Source organism: Thamnophis sirtalis, unplaced genomic scaffold (assembly GCF_051295495.1).
Source record: "Thamnophis sirtalis isolate CommonGarterSnake01/CBP01778 unplaced genomic scaffold, rThaSir2_p1.2 scaffold_1, whole genome shotgun sequence".
Classification (NCBI taxonomy): domain Eukaryota; kingdom Metazoa; phylum Chordata; class Lepidosauria; order Squamata; family Natricidae; genus Thamnophis; species Thamnophis sirtalis.
In genome coordinates, this window is record NW_028261381.1 from 25,416,246 (window position 1) to 25,443,866 (window position 27,621).

At 41.5% G+C, this 27,621-nt stretch overlaps 1 protein-coding gene across 1 annotated transcript in view; it reads left to right on the forward strand.

Moving 5' to 3' along the window:
- Window positions 1–416: 416 nt before the first annotated feature.
- The window catches only part of ABCB11 (ATP binding cassette subfamily B member 11), an 88,638-nt gene continuing 61,433 nt past the window's right edge, over window positions 417–27,621 (forward strand). The window contains exons 1-5 of the mRNA XM_087709426.1: window positions 417–500; window positions 2,573–2,594; window positions 4,310–4,363; window positions 7,383–7,431; window positions 9,769–10,010. Coding sequence (XP_087565552.1) covers window positions 425–500; window positions 2,573–2,594; window positions 4,310–4,363; window positions 7,383–7,431; window positions 9,769–10,010 — 443 coding nt within the window. The 5' untranslated portion in view covers window positions 417–424. The remainder of the gene's footprint in view (window positions 501–2,572; window positions 2,595–4,309; window positions 4,364–7,382; window positions 7,432–9,768; window positions 10,011–27,621) is intronic.

Here is a 27,621-nt window from a genome sequence, read left to right on the forward strand (position 1 = left end):
CCTACATGCAGTTGTGGCATTCAAATACCATAATTTAACAACCGGTTCTCTGCACTAATGATTTCTTCCAAAAACCAGTTCACCAAACTGCTCAAAAGGTTAACAACTGGTTCTCCCGGAGTAGTGCAAACTGGCTGAATCCCACCACTGCCTACTTGGCTTGATGCTTAGATTATTGTATTGTATTATTTTATCCATAGTTCAGTTATTAAATATTGTTTTGAAAGTTATTTATACTGTGGGTATTTATTGTTGAGATTCAACCTACTAACAGATTTTGATTACTATTTTTTAATCAATAAATGGCTGTCACAGAGTAGCGAGAGACCTGTTAGGGATATCAAAGATGATTGTATGGTTTGATATTAGCCCACAACAGAATCACAATTTCTTGGATTTTTGTAGGAATTGAAAGAAACGAATCATGCCTGAACCAGTGACTCTGTACAGCATTAAGAGAATTGGAGAAGATAATTTGGCCTTTGAATCAAATGAGTCACGTAAGCCTTTGAACTCAGAGCATTTCTTGACTTTGTATAGTAATTAGTAAACCTGATTTGTTTGTATCATTCCTTGATTACGGGTTATTGTATGGTCATTGTTTATTACAATAAAATACCATTGACAATAGATTAGATCCTAATTCACAGCGACATAAATCAAATCTTCTCCCTTTTTGTCTATTTAAACAAATGTGTGTTGAATTAAATGGTCATGAAAAGGCTGATTGCTCATTTTTGGCATAAATAATAGTTGTCAACTCTTTTCAGGGGTAGAATAGTGCTCGCACAAAAGAAAACAACAAAACGGATCCACTGATTTTACTAAAACTTAAAAAAAACCCTCTCTCAGCAGCTTTATAAACTTAAATCTTTTACCATCTTTTCCCAGAAGAACACTTCATATTTTGCATGAAAAGTCCATGTCATATGAAGCATATTTTCCCCTTTAAATCAGGTTTGTCAAACTTGTGATGACACATTGTTGTCCAGTGAAATATCACAACCTTTCCCCGCTTTGCTAAAATGGGGGTGGACGTGACCAGCATGTGATGCATCCAGCCTGCGCAGCGCAAGTTTGACAGCCCTGCTTTAAAATCAAAAGTCCTGTACAGGCCCTGTTAGTCACGTAGCAGTACATTGCAGTGGCCCATATATTCACAGTATATAGACTGATTTTGCTTTTTTTAAAAGTGCCATTATCTTTATCAAACATCTAGCCTTTAAGATGTATTATCTTTAAAACTCTTAATGGCTTGGAGTCCAGGTGTTTACTATCCACCTCAGAGATGGTATTCTATTTTCTTTCGGTTTGGTAGCGGGAATGTGCGTGTCTGAGCATGCGCAGAAGATCCTTGATGATGTCTGGGTGGGTGGGCGGAGCCTCGTGCCACAGACACTACCGGTTTACCTGAACCAGTGTGAACCGGCAGCATACCATCCACTGATCCACCTGCCTGGTTACCTAGTGAGGTCAGTAGAGAAGGTCTTTTTAATAGCAGTTAGACTTATATACCGCTTCATAGGGCTTTTAGCGCTCTCTAAGCGGTTTACAGAGTCAGCATATCGCCCCCACAGTCTGGGTCCTCATTTCACCCACCTCGGAAGGATGGAAGGCTGAGTTAACCTTGAGCCGGTGAAATTAGAACCGCTGAACTGCAGATAACCGTCAGCTGTAGTGGCCTTCAGTACTGCACCCTAACCACTGCACCACCTCGGCTCCCTAAGGACCCTCTCCCTTCCCTACTGCCAAAACTAGAAGGGTCCTTCTCCTGAGAAGTTCTCTGGTGGGAGGACACACTCCCTGGGAAGTTGTGTTTGTCCCAATATTCAGGAAGATAGAAAAAAGGCATCTCTTCTAGCAAACGTTTAATAGTTAATGCATTTTAATGTTTAATTTCAACTCCAATTTTTACTATATTAATGTTCTCATTTTGTACATTTTTTAACTCACTGTTAAGTCTTCATGATTATTTTTTTTTAAAAACCAACCAACCAACCAACCAGAAAAGCAGGGTGGAAATCTAAAATAAAATGCTTTATAAAATGGGCAGAGTTAGATGTCTGAGTAGGCAAAGGCAAGATAACCGAAAGCATAAGGGGTTTGCGGAGGCACCAAGCACGGATTTCTGAATTAGGGAAATGTGGAAAGCTAGTTTTCCTCCTATCTCAAAAGTGCTTTTTCAAAAGGCAACTGGATTGTTTTTTCCTTGAGGAAGTAGTTTTCGTCCTACTTGAAGAAGAAGAAGAAGTAGTTTTCCTCCCACTTCTCTTGACAAAAGGTCAAAACTAAAATTGGTGTTGTTCTTCCTCGCACATAAGGAACCAGTTTAGTGAAACAGAACCAAAACTGGAGATGTTTCAATTTGGTCTATTCACCATTTTTACAAAAAGTCATGAGTACAAATGCCAGGGAAATCCTCAATCAAGCACTGCATTGTTTAACGAAAAGATCAATGTAGTGAAAAAAGCCAAAAGCAAGTATATGCGTATAGTGATGGGTAGGAGAAAGAAAAATATCTGACTAAAGATTTCACTTCCATATTAACTTCCATGTATTTCTTCCCCAACAGATAACGGCATCAGCAAAACAAAGTAAGTCAGAGCTCTAGAAGGGTGTAGAAGTGAGACCTGCAAAACATGTTGGATTTGGGGCTTCTAATTCTTCCAGATGTCATCTACTCTGGCTCTTTCCCGGGACATTCCCGCTCATTTTCTCTGCCTCCCTTCTCTCCTCATCCACTCCCTACATCCCTTGGTCTCTGAGCATGCTTATCTCTCAACATTTTTATTCTAAGTTGTTTTGCTCTCTGACAGACTCTTGGATCCTCTGAGCATGTTGGTTCTCACACCTTTTGAAGGTCCTCTGTGATGCATGTGACTTCATTGAGGCATTTTGTGCAATGCAAACAGCCTATTCTAAGGCTTCCCTTAGCTAGGAATAGCCTTCTGAATGTGTCTGCCAGGGGTGTCAAACTCAACGCATCAGGGTTGTGTTTGATCTCAGGGGGGCTGGAAGTGGTCATGGTGGGTGTGGCCAGGGTGGGCATGACCAGGGTGGGCGTAGCTAGCTCGACATCACTCGTTGAGGCTCGTTTTCAGCCGCAACAGCTTCCTGTAGCCCTCTGCTGGCAAAAATGGAGCTCAGAGGGCTGCGAGTGCCCGGCCTGGGCTCCGTTTTCACTGGCAGAGGGCTGCAGGAGGCTGTCACAGCTGAAAACAGCGTGACCCGTCAAAACCGCGTTCCACAAAAGTGCGGTCGACGAAATCGCGTATGTGACGTCATCACAACGCGACAAAAAAGATCGAAAAATTGAAATAAAAATTAAATTACAGCAAGCCGATTCACATAAAGGTAAGCGTTAGGTTAAGGGTTAGGGTTAGGGTTAGGTTAAGGGTTAAGGTTAGGTTTAGAGTGTTAGCGTTACGTTTAGCGTTAGGTTAAGGGTTAGCGTTAGGTTTTTCGTTACGTTAAGGGTTAGGTTTAGGGTTAGGTTTAGGGTTAGGTTAAGGGTTAGGTTTAGGGTTAGGTTTAGGGTTAGGTTTAGGGTTAGGTTTGGGGGGGTTAGGGGAAGGTTTTCGCTTTATTTTTACATTTTTCGATCTTTTTCGTCACGCTGTGATGACGTCACATACGCGCTTTCGTCGACCGCGATTTTGTCGTCCGCGGTTTTGTGGTGGAACCGAAAACAGAGCTCGGGAGGGCCATGCAGAGGCTGATCCTTTGCTGTTCCCAGGGTGGGCCAGATCTAAGCACCCTGCAGGCCTGATGCCGTCCGCAGGCCTTGAGTTTGACACCCCTGGTGTATGCCCTTGCTTCAATCCACTAACTGCAACAAAGCAGCTATTTTGCTCTGCTGTTTAGAAGCTAGAGTCCTGTTGCTCAGCTTCAAAGGAGTGCTTTGTCCAAAGTAAAGTATTCTGTTGGAGATTTGGACAACCCTTCACCTCCTTCCCACTCCTGCCAGTTTTTCCTCTGTGCTCAACCTCCATCAATAATCAGTTTGCCAAGTGTGCTAAACTTGGTCCTGAATCCCACTCTCTTTTGAAGGGGGGGGGGAAAGACCACACTGAAACAGGCTTTCCATTCAATTTAAAGCTTATTCTGAATAAAACCCTCTTTCTTTGTATTTCAAGGCTTTTCAAATAATATTTTTTTAAAGATAATATTCCTTCTGAACTCTAACACACATACACAAACACAAAAGCTGCAGACTATATTTAGAGGAAGGTTATCTGTGGGATTGACTCTGAACAGAACTGGACCATTAATCCTGCTCACGGTGAGAAAAATGTATTGCTTTTTGCAGGAATTTTGGTGGGAAGCATGAAGCCTCTTCAAAGAACAACGCAAAGGAACACAAGTAAGACCATTTTTCTTCTTTTCTAAAAGTGCATTTGCTGATTTCATTCACTCCATTAAGCTTTTTTGGGGGAGGAGGCAGGATGGAATAATGCCAAGAGAATAAAACATTTTAATATGGTAATGCAAAATATTAAATAGTCCTCATACAGATGCCTGAAGAGGTTGGCTTCTGCTTAAAATATCAACCCATTCTTTAGAAAATACTCTTACCCTTTGAATCATAGCCTTTGGACTAATTATCTACCGCATCTTCCTCTTTTCCCTGGAAACAGTTGCCTGCGTGTCCTCATGTAACCATTTAGTATGTCAATCATTTCCCTTATCTACTTCAGGACGAGGCTTACAAAATCCTAATCATAAGGCCACTTTGTTAGATCACTGAGTCCAACCATTGGTTTGCAAAAGCAATAGCTTGACTCCCCTCTGAGAAATTGTTCGGTTCCTGAAGTATTCTTATCACGAAGCAGTCTTTTTTTTCCCAATGTACAAAATATGTCCTCTTGTAATTTAAAAATCTAGTCCTGCAGAAAATCACACAGGATCCTTTTTCAACAAGATCCTTCCCCAGAACTCAGAGTGCTACCATGCAGAGGTGAAATTCAGCAGTTTTCTGACAGGTTCTGGAGAACTGGTAGCAGAAATTTTGAGTAGTTCAGAGAACTGGCAAATACCACCTCCGGCTGGCTCCAGAGTTGGGTGGGAAAGGAGATTTTCCAATATCTTTTCCCCTGGAGTGGGGTGGAAATGGAGATTGTTCAGTATCCTTCCCCTGCCACGACCCCCAAGCCATACCCACAGAACCGATAGTAAAAAAAAAAAAAGTGAATTTCACTACTGCTATCATGTCAGCTCCTCAGCCTTCCTTCCACAGAACCTTATTAGGACTTGTCCTCTATTTTCATTTTGTTGCCTCATTCTGACCCAGTTCTAGTCTGTATTAGTCAGGTTTTTTTTTTTCCAAAAAATACCTGGAGCCCAGATTTAGCGTATTAAATACTGCCCACTTTTATATAACATGGGACAATTAGTCCCCACCATTTGGAAAGTCAGGTTATACGGATGCTTCCTATAGTTCCAGTGTTTCTCCAGCTCTTTCAGATTTGCTCAAGTGCAAGGCAACTGCAGAATCACTTGGGACCACAGTAAGTCCCAGGAGTAGCTAATATGCAAAAAGTTCAAAAAGTAAAGAAGCTGAATAAGAATGTAAAGACATGAATTGGTGATGATTCAGTTGTGAGTTACTAATTAGACCTTTTCAGAGAATTCAAACTTATCTCTTCAGATTAGATCAATTTCCCCAACTTGTTATTTCCCAATTATCTGATACTACAACTCCCATAATTGCCAGCCTATGCAGCCATTAGCAAAATTCCCCTTTGATTTTAATATGCATCAGCAAGGTACTTCCTTCCAATAAATTACGGATATCAGAATAAGGGTGTAAACTCTTTAATATGTTACTACAAAGAGTTGATAGTTCCATCAATTAACTGATGAGATCTGGGCACCTGGGAAAACCGAATTTGTGCAACGATGCTTAGGCTTCTTATTTATGAAGCATATTTCTGTGCTGCTGCAATCAAAATGACTTTCAGCAGATTACAATTTAGAATGTGCATGGTGCAACCATAACACAACAAACACATGATAGTACCATGATGGTGTACCTATGGCATGCGTGCTGGAAGTGGCCCGCAGAGCCATTTCTCTGGGCATGCGAGTCATCTCCCGTTGCTCTTCTGGGTTCCAGAGAGCCAGCCAGCTGGTCTTCACACACGTGGGAGCGCCGTAAACCGGAAGAGCAGCCGCCTGGTGGCATGCGCACCAGCCAGCTGGTCTTTGTGCATGCACATGCCAGAAACTGGAATATCATCTTCCTGGAGTGTGCATGTGTACCAGGCGGCTGCTCTTCCAGTTTCTGGCACGCTAGTGTGTGCACGCTCTCATTTTGGCACTTAGTGCTGAAAAAGTTCGCCAAGGCTATGATAGTACGCAAACCTAAAGATAGCAATGTCAGTCTCAACTTAGGGAAGAGCTCTCGGGAGCAGTTCAGGCTTTACAATTTCCTTAAAACCAATAGTGAGGGAACTAGCAGCCATTTCATGAGGCAGCCATTTAACTGCATCAGGGCTGCCACAGAAAAACAGCGCCTCCTATCTGAGCTCGCGGCAGCCCGCCTGAGCTCTGCCGCGAGCTCAGGCGGGTGAAAGAAAGTGCTTTAGTCAGTGGGGTGTCGCTGGAGAGGAGAGAATGCCTGAGCATTGCATTTATTAAAGAAAAAAGAAAAAAAAGGAAATTTGAAGGAAAAGAGGAGCGTGGGGTGGGGGTGGGGGTGGGGGCCATCAGAAACGGAGAAAGAGAGGAGGAAGAGTGAGCACGACGCTGCAGCTTTAAACAGAATGACAGAGTTGAAGCCTCTAAAAAATGCGCCCTCTACTATGAGACAGGAGAACTGCGTACCTCAACTACCTCGGGATTTTTTTTAGGCTTTTAACCCTTGCTTTAACTCTGCTAAAAAGTCAGACTAGATGAGGCATGCAGTTCTCCTGCCTCATGGTAGAGGGCGCTTTTTAGAGGCTTTTTTAAACAGGCAGTCATTCATGGTGTGGCAGCAGCTAGCTAGCCTAACCTCAGCACTCCCTTTTCCTGTTTACATTTTTTTTTGCTTTTTATGATTGACAGTGGTGAGGCTGTGCCTCCCCTGCCTCCCCTGACTGCACGTAACTGTCCTGTCTAACCTTATGACATTTGTGACATTTTACTTTTTTAAAAAAAATAAAGACACCTTTTGGGAGTTGCAAGATTGGAAGCAAAAAAAGGAAGGAGCTTCTCCATACCCTTCAAAATATTTTAACTGCTGGGTTGATTTGAATGGGAGTCATCTGTGAGGCAAAACGGCTAGTAGGAAAACGTTGTCTTCCATCTTGGGATGTCTGAAGAAGGTCCTGGCGGATCTACTACCAGTAGAAGGAGAGAAACCACGTGTATAATGCCCCTTGTTTTTTCTTTCTTTGAAGGATACCAGACAAGAGAAAACATGAAATTCGAATTGGATTCTTTCAGCTGGTAATAGCATTCCTGGTCGTCATTATTTTTCACATATTATAGCATGTTTCTTGAGACCAAGGCTCACAAACGTTTCTATCTAGTCCCACCAGTTCATCTGTGGCAGAATCTTGTCCAATCAAAAGAGAAACAAAAGTTCAGTTTTCCAAGAGAGCACTCTCTGTTATTATATTTATGAGGGCCACCTTGGTGGAGGTTGAGGCATCAGGCTAGAAATTGGAGTTCTGGTCCCACCTTAGACAAAAAGCTATCTGGGTGTCCTTGGGCCAGTCATTTTCTCTCAGTCCTAAGGAGTCTATGCATAGCAGTTTTGAAAAGCCTCGCCAATGATTTCTCCAGGCAATCTCTGAGAATCAGATACAATTGAACAGGAAGATACATCTATGTTTGTTGTATGCATGTATACACATTTTGCACAGTCTGTTAAGACTGGGTATCTAACTTAAGTTCCTATATCATCAGTTGTGAACCATGGTGTCAAATCAAGGGGGTAGAAGAGGAGAAGGGAAATTCTTAACTTAATCAAACCTCAACATTTACAGGATAAAACCAGACACAAAATAACGACAGGAGTATGGCCTGGAAAGTGGTTTTCAGAATCAAAAGTGACGTCCCAGTCATTTCACCACACAAAATCAAGTTTCTTTTCTTCCCTAAATATTTTACTGGTACTCCTCATTTAGCATCTGCTTCCTTTAGCAACACTTCACAGTTACAACAGTGATGAAAAATCAATCTTCACATTTACAATCTTTTGCAGGCCTTTAAAGCAAAAGAAATCTGAAGATTGTAAGCATAGTTGTGATTTCACTTAACAACAACCACTTCAGTTAGTGACCAAAATTGCATTATTATCTTTACAATTATCTATGCTGGGGGGATTTAAGTGAGAAAGTCCTCTGTTGCAAACTGAAGTTGGGAACAGGGACCTGTTACACCTGAAAGGATGCAATGCTACATTGTTAATAAAAATAATGGATTAGTAATATTGTAAGGTTCCAGCAGTTTCCCCAAGCCACTGAATTGCAGAGAGAGTGAGTATTGAGATAAGGCTTGCAAAAATATCAGCTTTTATTTATGGCCATAGCAAAAGATGGGCAGAGGTAGGTTCCTACCAGTTCGCACCTATTCGGTAGAACCGGTTCGTCAAATCTACCGAACCGGTTAGAAGAGGTTCCACCAGTGGACCCAGAAAGCAGGCCACACCTACAGAAGGGGTTCCAAATTTTTTTCAAACCCACCACTGATCCTTGGATATGATTATTCTACACTATCATGCTCATATTTATAAAACTCAGTGCCTCTGTGAAAGGTAAGGATGACTACTGCGTTTGTGGTGCAATCAGAACATTGTGTGTGTTGAAGTTGTTTTAACGCAAACCAAAGATGCCTTTTAAAAAACAAGTTTACATCATATTCTTATGCATGCCAGTGCTGTGTGTGAGGTAATTTAAGGTGGTTCTGACAAGTGTCGTCGGCATCTTCATATTCGGTCACATGGGCGGCAAGCCACTCCCATCCGGTCACATGGGCAGCAAGCCACTCCCACAAAGGAGGCCACACCCACAGAGTAGGTTCGAATAATTTTTGAAACCCACCACTGAAGCTGGGTGACAAAACTATATCCAAATCATACAAACAAATGCATGTAAGGAATAGCCACTCATCTCAAGAGTGGCTCAGAGTATTATATACATTTTAGACAGATAGAAACAAAGTTTATCCAATCAGAGACAAAGATTTGTTACCAATGTGATCTTTAAAACATTCTTTTGTTCAAGCTCCTGTCTCTGTCTACCTTATCTATGGAGTATTCCTATAGCCTTGTGTAGGGGGTGGCAGACCCCGTTTGCCAAGTTGTTTTTTTGGCAGAATGCTTTAAGGATTTCTGAACCAGGAAAAATCCCTAGTTTGGTTCCTTTATCTATGGGGCCTCATATTCCCGTGTAACAATTTCTTCCATGTTTTCAAGAATGTCCCTAGCTTTGAAGCTAAGAATAGAAGCGAGACGCAGCAGTGAGACAACATTTGCAGTAATGCCATCCAGTATTAAGGTTACAATTTGCTAGGCTAGAAAACAACTGATTTCTGACAGTATACAATAATATAAGCAGAAGCCAATAACAAAGCTTAATTCTTAATAAATGATTTCTAGCAGCATATCTTATCAAACAGCAAATATTGGTTTAATCAGGAACAATTATATAGTAACATAAGCAATTCATAATAAAAGCAAATAGCCAATATTGATTCATATTGATTCATATACCCCTTTAATATAAAAGGAAATGATGTGAAAACTACCGATGAACAAACCCTGCCTCTTATTCCTTACAGTTCAGATTTGCTTCTTCAACTGAGATACTGATGATGCTCTCAGGGGGTATCTGTGCCATTCTTCATGGAACAGCCCAGCCAGCCATGCTGATTGTTTTTGGGATCATGACGGACACATTTATTCAATACGACATTGAAAAACAAGAGCTGAACGACCCAAACAAAGTGTGCATGAATAACACAATAGTTTGGATTAACAGCTCCCATCATCAGAATGTCAGCAACGCATCGATGAGTTGTGGGTGAGTGAGCACAAAAGACAGTATCTTCAGTTTTATCAAATGGCGTCAGCTCAGTTCTTAGGGAGTTTATCCGGTGGGTTATCTAAATCAGCAAACCATTTGGCCTACTTTTGGCAGATAATTATTCCGTTAAACTAAGTGCCAGATTTGCACCCTCTGTGATTAGAGAAATTAATATGTTAAAAACAAAAGTGTCTGACCACATTCCACCTCATTTGGTGTTCAAACAGATCTTGACACTTCCCCAAAGAGAAGAGATATTGCTACTTACTCAAGAGTTGATAAGCGCTTGTGTTTATAATCTACTGCCATCTACACTAGGGTTAAAACTTAGATGAACTATCGACTTTAACAGAAGATCTCAAAAGGTTATGTTGCACAATCACCTTTAAAAGAGTTGGCTATTACCCTGAAATAAAGAGGGAAATCGGCTTGTTCTGTCACTCCCCCCCCCCTCAGTTTCTATTATCTTGCAGAGGAAGTAAGAATAATACATTAAGACTTCAGGGTGTATCCTTTGGGGCTTCAACTTCTAAAGCCACAGTGTAGAAACTGATCATCGCAGAACAACTAGATCCGAGATCCAAAAACCAGAGTAAATGTGAGGTGCATTTCATTAGGCAAAACTTCAAAGGAGTGACTTGATTCAGTGGTGTAATTGAACCATCACATCAAAGCAGTTTGCAAACCAAAGAGTGGCTTTGCAGATTTCTATGCTCCCTGTGGTTGCCATAGATGCTTAGCATATTCCAATTTCATATGCGGAGAAGCTGAAGAAGGGTTGACTAGTAGAATCTAAGTATCTTCTGTGTTTATGGAGATTCTCAGTCATCCAGGTCATGGTTGTCCCAAAAGTGTTTTTTCAAGAGTTTCTGTTTATTCTTTGAAGACCCTTTGCTTCTCATTCAAGAGGCTCTTCTATTCTAGCGCTGAAGAAGCCTCTTGGCTGAGAAGCGAAACGTCTTCAAAGAATAACAAGAAAGTTCAGTTGCTTCTTGAAAAAGCACCTTTCTTCTGTGTTGTTGGAGCCTGAATCTGTGGAGGAGGACGAGCTGGAGCCGATGGAGATCAAAGGGCTGCTTTCGGTGGCTTTGGAGGCATGTGGAAAGGAACAGCCCAGGGCCCCTCAGGATTGGGACAGCTTTTTAGCAGGGAGGAATGGGGGCAGGATGACTGAGAGAGGGCAAGCAGTGGTCATGAGGAGTGGCAGAGCTCAGGCAATCAGCAAGGACTATCCCCTCCTGATCCCTGGGCATGGTAAGTGGAGAGAAGGTGGGAACAGTGCAAGCTGACCAGATGATTTGGGAGGAGAGCGCCCTGCCGCTCTTCACAAGGCACATCTGGGGACTGAGATTTAAGGAGACACTATGGGGAATTGGTAGAGTTTGGTATGCCAGTACAGACATTTGGAGTTTGCAGAATTGCTTGCTTCTTCCTGACTTCGTGGACTCAGTGCTTTGTTCCTTACTTTGTGGACTTGTTGTTTGTTCCTTGTTTCGTGGACTCATTTCCCTGTTCCTTTGCTTTGCTGGACTGCATGCAGCCAGAGGTTGCCGTGTACGTGCACAATTTGCTCTGGGACATGCCAAGAATGTGGGAGTGTTTGGAGAATTTCGGAGAATTAAAGGGAAGTTTGAACTCTCAGCTGGCTGTGTGGCCTTCATGCCTTGTCCCAGGTCATCACATGTATTGTGGTCACCACAAGCCTTCATCTTGCTTTCTCTTGCATTGAACAGATGTTAGAGTGGTCCTGCTTGTTCTGCCCACTTAGCTGTTGGCACTCTGCATATGGGCTCAAGACTGACTAGTACATACTTTTTGAAAGGGATATCCACAACTGTGAAATCAAAACCCTGCCCCTTTTTCCTGTGTTTGTTATAAATGCAAAAGAACGGATGGGGCTTCAGTGGTACCCAACGTCTTGGTTTTTTCATCCACTCCCTGTGGATGCTCTTGTTCTTAGATCAGATTTTGAGTCGAGGCAATTTCAGTCTTTGGAAAAGGGCTGAAAGAATAGCAATGCTAAAATCAAACAGGTTTGCCCTGGAATTGTTTATTGCAAATTTAAATGAAAACATGGCACTATTTGAATCTCTGCTCTTCAGTCTGAACCGAATCAAGTTGATTTGCATGGAGTGATAGTAGTCAAGATGGGGTGTTGGGAGAAGAATGTTCTCTTTCTGCAAGTCTTGAAGACTTGAACACCGGACCCTACGAAATTCAATTTAGACAAAAGTGAAGACCTACACTTAGGTAAGAAAAACCAAAAGTACACATATAAACTGGGTGAAACCAGGCTTAATAAAAGTGACTGTGAGAGGGATCTTTAAGTCTTATGGACAACCAGCTAAATATGAGTTAATAGTGTGAGGCAGCAACCAAAAAAAGCCAATGCAATCCTAAATTGCATTGACAGAGGGATACAATCAAGATCAAGTGAGGCACTCTGCAAAGCCCTAGTAAGACCACACCTAGAGTATTGCATGCAGTTTTGGTCCACATGCTATAAAAAAGATGTTGAGACTCTGGAAAAAGTACAGATAAGAGCAACCAGGATGATTAGGGGAGTGGAGACTAAAGTATATGACGAACGGTTGCAGGAACCGGGCATGGCTAGTCTACTGAAGAGAAGGACCAGGGCAGACATGATAGCAGTGTTCCAATATTTGAGGGGCTGCCACAGAGAAGAGAGGGTCAAGCTATTTTCCAAAGCACCTGAAGGCCGGACAAGGAATAATGGATGGAAACTGAACAAGGAGAGATTCAACCTGGAAATAAGGAGAAATTTTCTGACAGTGAGAACAATCAATCCGTGGAACAGAAGTTGCCTTTGGAAGTTTTGGGAGTTTCATTACATGAGACTTTCAAGAAGAGACAGGACTTCCATTTGTCAGAAATGGTGTAGGGTCTCCTGCTTGAGTGAGGGGTTGGACTAGATGATCTACAAGGTCCCTTCCAACTCTGTTAATCTGTTAAGAATGGAAAATCATTTGGTTGATTTGCTGCCTGAGATAATAGCTGAGAAAATGGCAAGATGGGTTTGGGGAGAAAAAGGTTTTAATTTTTGTCTGTTTTCTGTTGTTCCTTCTATAAAGATGGTAGAGGTTGTCTGTCACTCTTGCCTAAAAAGGAAGTTTAGGAGAGTAACAAAATGAAGGCTGGTACCAAAGATTATGCCTCCCCCACTTCTAAATTAGTCTGGTTGTTCCAGCTTTAGTGGAGATTGTTTAAATGACGGCTTGAAGATGTTTGTAAGAAATTGTTAATATTTGCTGAATATCTTTGTCAATAATAGCACATCAAACTCCGCAGTTTGTTTTATTTTGCAAACAATACAATGTGATTAATAATTAGTTCCCATGGATTTTTTCCCTCTTTTGGCAAATAAGGGACCTTGAGTACGTGAGAGTTGACACAATCTTTTTTGTGTGTACCTCACATAGAAAAGGGACGCCTAGATTACATTAGAGTAGACTTTAGTTTTGCTCTGAGAAAAAGCAGATGTGCTTAATATTTTCATCCTAATTTCCCCAAAACAGAGATTGAAGTAGCTTCAGGCAATTCAGCCTTCTCTGTTTTAGCCTAGAAACATCTATTCTGTCAATTGATTCTTGCAGTAACTTGAATTGGAATTGGATTCTCTCTGAATTGGAAAGTTGCATCTAGAGTTTTTATTGCAGTCAAATGTCAACTCATTCTCATAGATTTAATCAGTTAACCTCTCCTGTGTGCAAAGGCTCATTTGCATACACAGGAGGAAAAGGTTGCTGGGAAGATGCCTTTCTTCCCTTTCTTTTCTGGGAAAAAAAAGGACTGGGAAATGATCAAGGTGGAATTTTTAAAGGAAATCCTTATTTTTCTTTCCCAACATATCTCTTGTAGACATGGCAAGGAAAATTCCTGGCGCTCTATGGCAATAGCCCTTAGACCTGTATACTGCTTCACAGTGCTTTACAGCCCTCTCTAAGCGGTTTACAGAATTAGCCTCTTGGCCCCAACAATCTGGGTTCTCATTTTACCCACTTTGGAAGGATGGAAGGCTGAGTCAACCTTGAACCCCATCAGGATCGAACTGCCCAATTGCCAGCAGGCGGCAGAATTACCCTGCAGTACTGCATTCTAACCATTGCGCTACCACAGCTCATCATGCATGTTGTTTCACACCTTGGGAAAAACTCTACAAGTGTTTTTCTATAGCCTGAAAGAATGACTAGGAAGGTATCGAGACTGACCTCTGGAATACTTGTAGTGTTTTTCCCCAATGTGTAAAACCACATGCACCAGGTACAATGGCAATAGTCTATTGTGCAAGAAATAAGGAAATGGGTGTTTAGGCATAGCTTTATATAATGTATGAGCTTAGATACGCTTTTTCAGTTTTGTTTCTTTTGCAGAAGGGTATTGAATGTTTGTTGTTTGAATGTTTATTTCATTTGTATGCCGCCCTTTTCCCCCGAAGGGGGACTCAGGGCGGCTCACAACTCAAACCAGGGAAGGGGAATATAGACAAATTAACAACAACACAAAACAATACATAATTTAAAACACGCAATAATCATACCATTCGAGATAGGGGCAACGGTTCTTTAGCCCCAGGCCTGTCTGAACAGCCAGGTTTTAAGGGCTTTGCGGAAGGCCTGGAGGGTGGTGAGGGTGCGAATCTCCATGGGGAGTTCGTTCCAGAGGGTCGGAGCAGCCACAGAGAAGGCTCTCCTCCGGGTAGTCGCCAGTCGACACTGGCCGGCGGATGGAATTCGGAGGAGGCCTAGTCTGTGGGATCTAATCGGTCTGGTGGAGGTAATTGGCAGCAGGCGGTCTCTCAAGTACCCAGGCCCAATACCATGATGCTAAAGTTGTTTATAGCTTCTGCTTTGATTTTTGGGAAGTATATGTGTTTGGTAATCCTAATGCTTTATTTTATTGTTTTGGGGAGTCATAAATAAATGTCAGACTTTATATTGACTTGAAATGTGATACAGATAATCCCCTTAGAGCCATTTGTTTAGTGATCGTTTGAAGTTACAATGGCACTGATAAAAATGATTTATCATTGTTTATCAGACTTATAACTGTTGCAGCATCCCCATCGTCACATGATCAAAATGAGGGATGCATGGCAACTGGTGTGTATTTATGACGGTTGCAGTGTCCTGGGTCACGTAATACTCTTTTGTGACCTTCTGACAAATAAAGTCAATCTGGAAGCAAGATTTACTTCACAAACATGTTACTAACTTAACAACTGTAGTGAGTCACTTAACAATGGTGGCAGGAGAGGTCATAAAATGGGGCCAAACTCACTTAATAACTGTCTTGGGTTCAATTGTGGTTGTAAGTCAAGGATTACCTGCATTTAGTGAATCAATTTGCTCTGGTAGTTAGAGGCTAGAACCCAGAAAACCGATATAAGTTCTAATCCAGTAGTGGTATCCTATTTTCTTCACTACCTGTTCAGTAGCGGGAGTGCGCGCACATGCACAGAAGGTCCTTGATGGCGTCTGGGTGGTGGGCGGAGCCTCACACAGCCGCCACTACCGGTTCGCCCAAACCAGTGCAAACCGGCAGCATACCACCTCTGTTTTAATTTTGTTTTAGGCATGAAGCTGGTTGGATGACTTTAGCCCAGTCGTTCTCTCACAGTCCTAGAAATGGTAAACCACTTCCAAAACTGCAGGGATTTGATTAGTTACCAGAGAACAAGACAGACTTGGAGGAATTTAAATAACAAGCAGCTGTGTGAAAAAAGAGTCCCATGCCTGTTAGTAAACTAATCCCCAAGGGTTTTTTTTAAGCATTTCTAGTCTCACCAGGCTCAAGGTTGACTCAGCCTTCCAGCCTTCTGAGGTGGGTAAAATGAGGACACAGATTGTTGGGGGCATATGCTGAGTCTGTAAACCGTTTAGAGAGGGCTGTAAAAGCACTGTGGCTAACATTATTCCGATCAGGCCCCTATGTTTTTTTCATTCTTTCCGTGAGGTTGTCTGAACGCCATTTTTATTCACCAAAAACTGGAGCAGCTGAGCCATTCTGATGCTCTTCCATGGGATTGGTTTAAACCCTTGAATCACAAACAGATGTATTTGTTGTATTTTGCTTTTGGGTCTCCAATTGGATCTGATCATATTTGCATAGGCTAATGAGATTTGGGGCGAACTATTATGCTTTCCTTCCTCTGAATGCAAAGGACCAGCCTGTTGTACCCCTTGCAGAAGTTGCTAGAAGATGCCAAAGCCAGAGTTGTCTGAAAGAAAACCTGGAAGAATCTAAGTGGATTCAGGAGAGAAGAACCTGTTCCTTCCATTACGTTTGAATACATAGCTTACTCTGCTTTTAGTATAGGTCAGGGGTGTCAAACTCAAAAGCCTGCGGGCCGCATCCGGCCCACAGGGTACTTAGATTTGGCTGCCCTGGAAGCAGCAAAGGACTGGCCCGCGAGGCCCACGCATGACCCTCCCCTGCAAAGCTCCATTTTCGCTGGTAGAGGACTAGCAAAACAAATTAAAACCAAGACAAAACAAAAGGAGAATTGTTTCCCATTTTGCCTTTGAGCATCCAAGAAGGGACAGAAAAGGAGAAAGGGAAAGAGGAAAGAAAAATAAAAAGAAGGGAAGATGGGAAGAGAGCAAGGAAGGAAAAAGAAGGAAAGAGGAGAAGGAAGAAGAAAGGAGAATGAAGATGGAAGGAAAAAAGAAGGAAGGAAGGAAGGAAGGAAGGAAGGAAGGAAGAAAGAAAGAAAGAAAAGGAAGGAAGGAGATTATAATGAGAGGGAGGGAGGGTCTGAGGGAAGTCCTGCCTTAGCACTTAGCACCACAGGGGCCCCCAACACGAGTGAGGTCGAGCTGGCCATGTCCCCTGGCCACTCCCCCACTCCCCAAGGTCAAATACAACCCTGATGCAGCCCTCAATGAAATCAAGTTTGACACTCCTGATATAGGTAGTTGAGAAGATGCTCAATTCAATGTATCCTGAAAGACAAAGATGAACAGGGGGCTTCAGGGTTTAATGGTTCATCAGGTTTTTCTTTAGCACTATAGGTGTGGCACTTTTGAGGGATGGGGTGTGGATTTGCTACAACTGTTCCGGAGTTGGTTTAAATTTAAGCTTTTTTTCTTTGAAGGACTAGCTTTGTCTCTTTTAAATCATTGATGCATTAATATGCTGCAGTTAACATTATAATACATTGCTGAGGCTTATTTGGAATGAGGGAGTGTGAGTTGCAAGAGAGCAAACCTTATCAATTGATTGTGAAAGGAAGATCAATCATACTGTTACACAAGCCTCTAGAGGTTTGTTTGGCTATGTTGGTAAGAGGGCATGGCTTACTTAGGTCAAGCCTCACAGATTAGTCATATTCCTTGTGGAAATAAGGACATATGACTAAGGTAAGAACAAGCTCTTTGGTTGTCCTGCTTCTGGAAATGAGGACCGCGACTTAATTTTTATCCCACTCTCCCAAGAACCTGAAGCAACAGTAGACATATTGATAGCTTTATTCATTCCAACATAAGAGAACGTTGAAAGAAAATTATTAAAAGTTAGGAGTCTGTTTGACATAGAGATAACTGCCTAGAACAGAGTCAGATTGAATTTGACATGGGGAGAACTTACTTTTAAAGCCCTACATGGTATCGGACCTGGGTACTTGAGAGACCGCCTCCTGCCAATTACCTCCCACAGATTAGGCCTCCTCCGGGTTCCATCAGCTAGCCAATGTCGACTGTCGACCACCTGGAGGAGGGCCTTCTCTGTGGCAGCTCTGGCCCTCTAAAACGATCTCCCCATGGAGATTCGTACCCTCATCACCCTTCAGGCTTTCTGCAAAGCCATTAAGACCTGGCTGTTCCGGCAGGCCTGGGACTGATGAGTTCCCAGCCCCACTTGAATTGCGTGGCTGTTGCGAGTTTTTTATTCCGTTTTCTGTATTCTGTTTTTTTGTCTTGTTGTTTTCTTTATATTGCCCCCATTCCTTATGGTTTGTTAGCCGCCCTGAGTCTCTCCTGGGAATAGGGCGGCATACAAGTTTAATAAACAATAACGAGAACGAGAAGCCAGTAAAAGGAAGATGGGATCCAGATCTAACCAGGCTGTTTATTGGGGGGGGGGAGATAACCCCTATGCATCCTTATAGTAATAGCACTTATATACTTATTTAACACTTTATAATACATTACTTCACACTCTGGGTGGTTTACAGAGTCAGCATATTGCTCCCAACAATCTAGGTCCTCATTTTACTGACCTCAGAAGGATTGAAGGCTGAGCCAACCTTGAGCTTGTCAGAATCAAACTGCTGACAGTGAGCAGAATTTGTCTGTAATACTGCATTCTAACCACTGTGCCACTATGGCTCCTTATGGGAGAAGCCTAGGAGGAGGAGTTTGGAATGTTACCAGTTCCTAGGTTCCAAGCCCCTTTCCATTCCTTCTGGTCATGTGACCTACAGAGGTCCATCTATTAAGGAAGTTGGGACTTACTCTATTTTCTTTTAGTGATATATCAAAGCCACTCAAACAAAAATTGGTTATCCCTTGACGCTTGAATTGTACACACGACAGGGAGACATTTCCTCTTTGGTTTGAGTTAAACCTAATTTGATTTGCATTGGCCTATCAAGATAGGGTTTGGGCCGAAGAATATGATCTCTATATTCCTCTCTATGCAAATGACCAGCCTCTATTATCTGCTGTAGAATTGCCTATCATTGCCCAAGAAAAGGGAAAAATCCAAAATGGAGCTTTGGTGGGGAAAACATGAGCTGTCTCCACCTGTACTTGTACAATTTGCCACGTTCAGTCTTGCAGAAGTAAGTGTAAGGGCCACCGTAAACTGAAAGAGTGTCTAAAATTATCAAAAGAGAGAAGAATATTTTTTTAAAAAAAAATTGTATAAATGGTTAGTCTATTATTAAAGAAACTCTGGAAGATGCTGGCCTTACTATTTGGGGGGAAAAAGATCGAAGACTAGCAACAATTGTCTCAAAAGTGCTTGTCCAAAAGACAACTGGATTTTCTCATTTTTTATTTTCTTTTCTTTGGAAACCTTTTGCTTCTCATCCAAGAACTGAACTGAAGAAACTTCTTGGATGAGAAACAAAATGTTTTCAAAGAAAAAACCCAAGAAAGTCCAGTGGCCTTTTGGAAAAGCACCTCTGGGACAGCCATGACCTGGATGATTGAGAATCTCCATTGACAAGAAGCAACAATCGTTTAAACAGTTCTCGGAACAGCAAACTATGACTAAATACTAGGCATGTCACGCGTTCCCTTCTGAATACAATACCATAGGTCAGGCAGTTAATGTTTTATTTTATTCTTACTCCAAAATCTGCTTTATCCCTTTGAAAAATAATAGGACAGAGTTATTAAATCTGAAGGCAGAAATGGAAGCTGTGTGCCCCTCTTGTTACAATTCCTCTGCTGCCTTGGCAGCCCTTTCTGGTGTCATTGGCCCAGCCCCTCCATGCCAGTTGCCCCTTCTGTCAGCCAGCCATCTGTCTGCCAAGCTCTCTCTCTCTCTTCTGATGCAGTTCTAAGTTCTCTCAACCAAAGAACTCTTCTTCCTTCTGAGCTAGCTATCACCTACCAGACCTCTTTCACTCTTGCTCCATTTTGGCACTATCTTTCAACCCTGAACCAAATATACCTTTTCCTTTATGCCCTAAGTTGGCACAATCTTTGAACCAGGGGTGGGCTTCAAAAATTGCAGCAATGGGTTCACTGCCCTGTTGCTGGGTAGACATGGTCATGGTGGTTGTGGCCTAGTCAGCCTCCTGCATCACGGCAGGAGGGGGGCATTTTTCGCCCTCCCCAGACTCCGGAGGCTTTCCACGAGCCTCTGGGAGGGCAAAAACTGATTTCCCCAGGCTCCCGGGGCCCTCCAGAAGCTGAAAACAGGCCCGTTTCTGGACTTCCAGAGCTTCCCAAGCCTCCGTGCAAGTCCTGCACTTGCCTGGCATGATGAATGGGCCACGTGGGGGATTCCTGGGAGGGGGGGAAGAGGCAGGATGGCCGTGGCCAACCAGGGGTGGCATTTGGGAGTTTGCCAAACTGAACAGAATCCTAGCTAGAGGCTCACCCAAACCCATGCGAACCCCCAGCAGCCCATCCCTGCTTTGAACTCCAATCCAGGGGTATTTTTCCTCCATGTTAGCTCTCTGCCAAAATGGTGTCACTTCATAATTCTGAGAGGCTGGCATTTGTGTCAGGAAACTCAGCTCTGGTTACAGAGGGAGAAAAAAAACCTCACCAAGGACCTCCCTTTAAATCACGGAAATAGAACAAATCCAGATGGGATCAAGGTCCTATTCCTTCGGATGTGCATGTGGCCTTGATGTACGAAGGGAGGGGTGGGCTTTTGACTTCCCATTTGCTGCGGCCATCTTGAGCATCTCAGGGTCTTCCTGTTATTGCCATTTTGCCACAGCACGCTAACAGTTCAGGGCTAGCTAGATCAGATTGCCGATGGCACCGTGGTGCCCACTTGGCTCATATTTCATTTTTAATCTTTCTGCAGAATGGGGAGCAGTTGAACCGACCTCTCTTTCTGGTGAGGATACGGCTGCCTAACTAACACTAGCAGTTGCTGCTTCAAACAGCAGTTGCTGCCTTTAAAATGGGAATGGCAGGACTTTAAGAATTGTTCCTTTTCTGTGCCTTGCATATTTGGTTTTTCTTTAATTTATTCATTTCCCACTTTTATTGTTTTTTATTTTTTGTAAATAAATCAAGCTGGGGAACATACTTAAATATTCTTTTCTCCCCCTCTTTTCACCACCACCACAACAGCTATCGTCCCTAAGGCAGGACTAGAACTCACAGCCGCCTGGCTTCTAGCTTGGTGCCTTCACCACTAGACCAGACTCACTCTCTGGAATTGTACGATGCTGGGCCACCAGTTCTGCTTTCTCTGCCCTGTACTATGTTGCCAGCTATGTAGATCATCTTGCCACCCCTGAAAGAGTCAGTGATGAGGCACAGCAAAACTTCAGCACCCCATAAAGTATGCCTGTGGCTAGAGGAGGAGCTGACATTGCAACGACACGACGTGTGATCTTGGAGCTCCTAGATCGCAGTCGATACTTTTGCTGCTGGACGGTCCTTTTGGACTTAAGCCATCCTAAAGAGACAGTGACAGGGAAGAATATGTCCTGCTGATCTCAGGGACACTGCAAAGTCCCTGATTGATCCAGGAGAATCTCTTTTTGCCAGTGACAGAAGCAGCCATTGAAGCTGCTGAAGTTGGGACAGCTTTGGAATGGAGGAAATGAAAAGAGAAAGTGTGCCCGTCTGGTGAGGAAATCTTATTATTATAAAAGAGACTACCCCCAAAAAATTAAAGCTAAATTAAATTTGAAAACAGAAGAGAACAAGTGGTGAAATTAAGCTACATTATATAGTGTGTTATCCTTTTTAAAAAAATTTATTTTATGGATGGAACTTTTGCAAATGTTTCCTATTCTTTAAATTGAACAGATTAGTTTTTCTCTTCTATTTTTTATATTCTTTTTTTTATACCTTTGGATTAAAAATCTTTTCCTTATTTTTATAATGCTGGATTGGATGGGGTTTTTTTTGTTCCATTTAAGAATTTTGTTTTCTTTAAGCCTGGAATATAAAGAAGATATAAAAGGAATACAAAGAGGGCTGTAATAACAGAAGGAAAGGAAGTAACACTTGGAGGCTTGAGGCTTGGAAGGCTTGGAAATATTGTCTTTTCTTTTTTCTCTTTGATCATTTGACTTTGCATTTCAAGGTTCCTCAGCTTGTTTACAGAGCGTGATAGTGAGAAGAGCATGGGTTATTTATACAGGTGCTCTTCGGGAGCTTTATTGGCAGCGGGAGTGGAGTGAAAACAAAGCCTTGTCTTGAAAGATTATAAATGAACTTGCTTTAAATTTAATAAAAAGTTTTGAATGTCAGAATGGCAGTGTTTACAAGTTGGAAGAATGGTGCAACATGAAAAAGAAATATTAACATTGCAAAAGATTATGTTTGAGATTCAAAAATTATTAGAAGTAACAGAGAAAATTGAGAAGAGATTGGAGAACATAGATCGCAGAACAGTAAAATTTGATGGAAAAATTGAGGATGTTCATCAAATGAAGAAAGTAGAGGTCAGAGTTCTAAAAACTGAAGGAAAAAAATAAACAAAGAGACAAGAAAATTGTTGATACTGACAGTGAACTGAGTGTGGTTGGAAATGGAAAGAGTGGAATATGGAAAGGGGCGATAGATGGACTGGAGCTCTACCCCAGAAGAAGAAAAGAGAGAAGAATTGAGGGAACTAAGGAGAGAAATTTTGTCAGAAGCACTAGTGATGACCAAAGATAAGCTGATCAAAGAAGCAGATGGAGGGTTTCGAGCTTATACAAGATATGCAATAAGTTGTGAAGAGAAGTCAATACAAAACTTACTAAGGAAATAACCAGAATACTAATGCCACAAATGGCAAGAGACATAAGACTGCACTATTACTGGAAAGACACAGGTTGATGTAATGAAAGCTTATAATAATAAATTAAGTAAAATTTAGTTAAATTTAGAGCATTATGTATAAAATGAAGTGATAATGGATACAGTTAAATAATTGATTGATAATGATAATAATGGATATATATGTATTGGTTTGATAAGAGGAAATTTGATATAAATTGCAAATGGTGACTACGAAAGGAGGTTTAGAAACTGTTATTAAATATAACTAATTTTTAGTTAGAACATGTTATAAAGATATAATGTTACTGGATGATATTGGGAAGAGCTAATGGAATGCCATTATGTGGTTTTGCTTTAAATCTGGAATATTTTATATAAAAGGACATAAAAACAATTATAGTCAAATGAAGGTTGAGATATGATGATAGTAATATATATAAATATATTTGATTTAAAATATATGATTTGATGTGAATTGTAGGTGATAACAGTGGAAGGGATGCACAGAAGTTTTTGTAACCAATTGACACACTTTCTACAATTTGTAATGGAAGATGGTTTTGTGGGTTTTTTTGTGTTTTCTCTGTTTGTGTTTATTCAAAAATTAAAAAAAATCTTTATTAAAAAAAAGTATGCCTCTGGCTATTCTGAGTCCTGCTTAGAAGCTGCTCAGCCTGGCAGTCCATCAAGGCCTGGGGGTGGGGGGGGGGTAGGCAGCATGGAGGTGGGCAGGCTTACCAACCCGCTATACCAACCCTTGTGGTGCCCCAGAAGCGGGAGACCACAGAAGGGGAATTCAAGCTTGTACAGCAGGGGTCAGATCAAACCTGATATCCCAGCAAAGCAAGACAGTTTTGGAAAACTTTCAGCTTAATTTGATTTACAGCTAAAAGCCCAAAGTTTTAGAAAATGTGTGTGTGTGTGTGTGTGTGTCTCCATATCTGTATCTATATCAATGGTGAAATTCAAATTTTTTACTACTGGTTCCCATCCCACTCTGGGGCCAGCCAGATGTGGTATTTGCTGGTTCTCCAAACTACTCAAAATTTCCACTATCTATATCATCGATATCTATATCTATATCTATATCTATATCTATATCTATATCTATATCTATATCTATATCTATATCTATATCTATATCTATATCTATATCTATATCTATATCTATATCTATATCTATATCTATATCTATATCTATATCTATATCTATATCTATATCTATATCTATATCTATATCTATATCATCTATATCATCTATATCTATATCTATATCTATATCTATATCTATATCTATATCTATATCTATATCTATATCTATATCTATATCTATATCTATATCTATATCTATATCTATATCTATATCTATATCTATATCTATATCTATATCTATATCATCTATCTATCTATCTATCTATCTATCTATCTATCTATCTATCTATCTATGTATCTATCTATCATCTATATCTAATATCTCTCTGTCTCTCTCTCTTGCGTGTGTGTGTGTGTGTGTGTAGTCCCTCTTCGGAGAGGGGTGTAGCTAGGCAATGGGGAAGCTGTTTATTTCTCTTTTCTTTTGAATTGTGATAAAAACCATTGAATGTAACCGGTTGAAATTTGTCAGGGTTGATGTCTATTAAAGAGACTTTAATGTCTGCTATTTTCAGCCTATTCTGCCAAAAAACAAAGCAATTTCAGTTGCTTTGAATTTTCCCCCAATAGCCTATGGAGAAATATGGAGGAAAATCTTGATGAGCCTCTCTTCCGTATGCAAATGAGCAATCTGTTCCAGAGGTGGAAGGGAAATGCTGCACAAACTGTAGCCTAAAAGGATGTCAGAGGATGCTGGTATAAATTGAATCACTTTAGAATACAGCAATAAATGGTCAGCAATAGGATAATAGTAAGATTTAGAATACGTCTAGTCTCATTTGTTTTTGTTAGTATTTGGTGGACTAAATCTTGTAAGTGTGGTTTATTGTGTTGTGGGTGGTGGTGGAATAAGTAAGATTGCACTAGATGCAGGTTAGTTTTATTTCTTTTGTAAATACTGTAAGAACAGCTTTATTTCTTCTATTAGATTAGATCCCCTCGAATTTGCTTTCCTCCTTGAGAACATGAGCCCACGGTTTAACACTAGAGCAGGTCAAAACTGATAGTCCCTCAGGGAATAACAGGCCACAGTTTAACATCATCTCGTGCTGCTAAAAATTAAAGCAGCCACAAAGGTTAGGATGCTTTCTTGTTAGACTACAGATGATTTTTCTGAAACTAAAACGCTGAACCTGGAATGAAATCCCTTTGACCTCAATCGTCAAGACTGAAAACATGCCTCCTCTTCTTCCATTACATTTTGTGTCTTCAAATTGAAATGTGTCATGACTGATTTTTGCAAGGAAGAAGGAACCATATTATTTTTCTGCATGGAAATGAGCAGCCTGTTGCATGTAGTGGCCCGCCAGCGAAGCTGGTGACGGACTCGGACGATAAGGAAGTTGGGGAAGAACTTGGGCCAGTTCTGGGGCCTGGGGAAGCCTCGGATGGATGCTCAGTGTTGGACACAGAGATAGAATCAGGGCCGTCCGACATTTCCCAGCCACTGAAGAGGCAGCTGCCTTTGGAGGCTGCTATGAGTGAGAAGGAAGAACAGCTGGGGCCTGTTCCAGATGCACATATGCACAGAGCTGTTAGAAGAGGAGGACAACTGAGGACAAGGAGTCAACTCGGGAAGCAAGGCACACGTGGACGCTGAACAGCCTCTCCCTGGCTGGGGAATAAATAGAAGGAAAGGGGAGTGGTTGTCATAGGAGACAACAGTTCGTATTTCTGCTCATCTTGTTTCGTGCCACAGAAACTGCTTGCCTGAACTTAATTTACAGCCTTTCAGCTGGGAGCTCAGGGCCTGGCAATTATCACAAGGAACTGATAAGCTCTTTTACTGAATTGAAGGACTATTGCCTGGACTTTTCGGGGTGTGAATGCCATTCATTCACAAGAGGTAAATAAAGAGGGTTTTTTTGTGGCAAGGAGCCTGTATCTTGTTTCTGCTAAGGCTGGGCCAGAACATTGCATCTCCAGGAGGGGTTGCTGGTAAGATGTTTGGGTCCCTGTACCTTGAAATGATGGCTGGAATTGTATCAGGGTAGAATCACTGGACAACTGTGTTTCTTTAAGAGCATTTGTTGAGGAGGTAATATACAATTCTTGTTTTTTGCTTATTAAGTTCACTGTGTACTTCTTCAGTAGCAGTTTTGTGCTTGGGATGGGATAGTTGTTTGTTGTCTTGAGTTATAAATGACATCTAATTTTTGTAATGTATTTTGTCTTTTAATGGCCCTGTCATCCCTTGCATCGGGGTGGAGTCGTGGTAACTGAATGGAGCTGAGTGTTAACTGGTCGGATGGCCTTCCTGTCGTCAATGCAGAGTTTGCAGCAGATAGGTTCACATTGTGCCCAGAAAGAGAAATATCTGCCACTACCTAGGATCGAACTCACAGCCTCCTGATTGTGAGGCGAGAGCTCCACCTCTAGGCCACTGCACCATTTTAATTTTTGTAATGTAGGAGTAATTTATTTGTTTCTGCATAAAAAGATGACCTGAAAATCCTTTTCCAGACATCATTGAATATTCTTGGTGTTTCTGCAGGAAGTCCTGACTGGGAGAAAGTTGATGTTCATTTAACTCTATTTGGGAACAAGAGGCCGTGTATATATCATTTTAAGCCAATTTTATTCAGAGGAAAGAGCCATGTCGTAGTGTTTCTGGGGATAAAGGTTGTTGGTATGATTAAGCTGAGCTCCACCAGTTTACTTTATAAGCAATCTTCATTCAGTGGCATTTGTGGTTAGAATGGTGTTGAAAAAGTAGCTTTAAAATGCCTCCCATTTATGATCTTCACAGATCACGTAAAGCAAATAAAAGCTGAAGTAAGATCAGGAGCACGGTTGCAGTTTCACTTAATGACTGTTTTGCTTAATGACCAACTTGCCAGTCCCAATTGTGGTCACTAAACAAGACTATACTACCTCTAAGAGTAATATAGTGTATTGAATGGGAAACATTTGTCCGGTCTTAAATATTTAGTGAAGGAATAGAGGCTGTAATAAACCTGGAACTTTAGAAAGCCAATATTAAGCTCTACCTCATTTATATGCAAATCATCAACCTATTATGGGAGTCCTTGCTGAGAAAATACCAAAGCCAGTGTTGTCGGAAAGAAAAGCTAGAAAGTGGATTTTGGATCTTTTCTTCCTCCATTCTATTTAACTATCCCACTGTTTGAATAGATGGAAGATTTTTTTTATCCCTATATCCTAAAGGAAAGGTGGAGAAAGTATCAACAAGGGATATTAGAAAAAGAAGAGAATTAGTTGTTTTCTGCTTTGGGATCATATCTTAAATAGGGATGGGGTTATTTTTTGGGAAATGGCAGGTTGTACATTAATATACATAGAGATAGAGTGACTTCTTGGAGATGCTTTGATTTCTGTAAGATTACAATTGTGGACTTGCTTTGTTAGCAAAGTGTTGAGGGAAGTCACCACTTCTAGAAGAATGAAGTATTTTGAGAAATATTTTAAAAAGGCAGAATATTATATTTCCCTAAAGGAGAAACATGCTCTTGGAAAGCAGCTCCCACCTTTCTTAATAGCCCCAGCAGTACTGGGCCAGCCTATCTACATGTATGTATGGCCAGCCATACATACCCCTCACTCTCAACTCCAAGTGGTCAGCTGCACCTGGACCATGTGCTATCTACAAGACAAAAGACTTCCAGCTCCAGGGTGATGGGATTAAGACATGACCCTCCAGGACATAATAGGATTAACCCATTACTTGGAAACATTGTATCACGCAGTAAACTTCAACCAAACCTGGGATTCAGACAACCTACAAAATTAGCTATGACCCCTAAAGGTAAAGATAAAGCTTCCCCTCGCACACATGTGCTAGTTATTCCCGACTCTAGGGAGCAGTGTTCATTTCTGTTTCAAAGCCGAAGAGCCAGCGCTGTCCAAAGATGTCTCCATGGTCATGTGGCTGGCATGACTAAACGCCAAAGGAGCAGAACACTGTTACCTTCCCACCAAAGGTGGTTCCTATTTTTCTACTTGCATTTTTACATGCTTTCGAACTGCTATGTTGGCAGAAGCTGGTACAAGTAATGGGAGCTCAC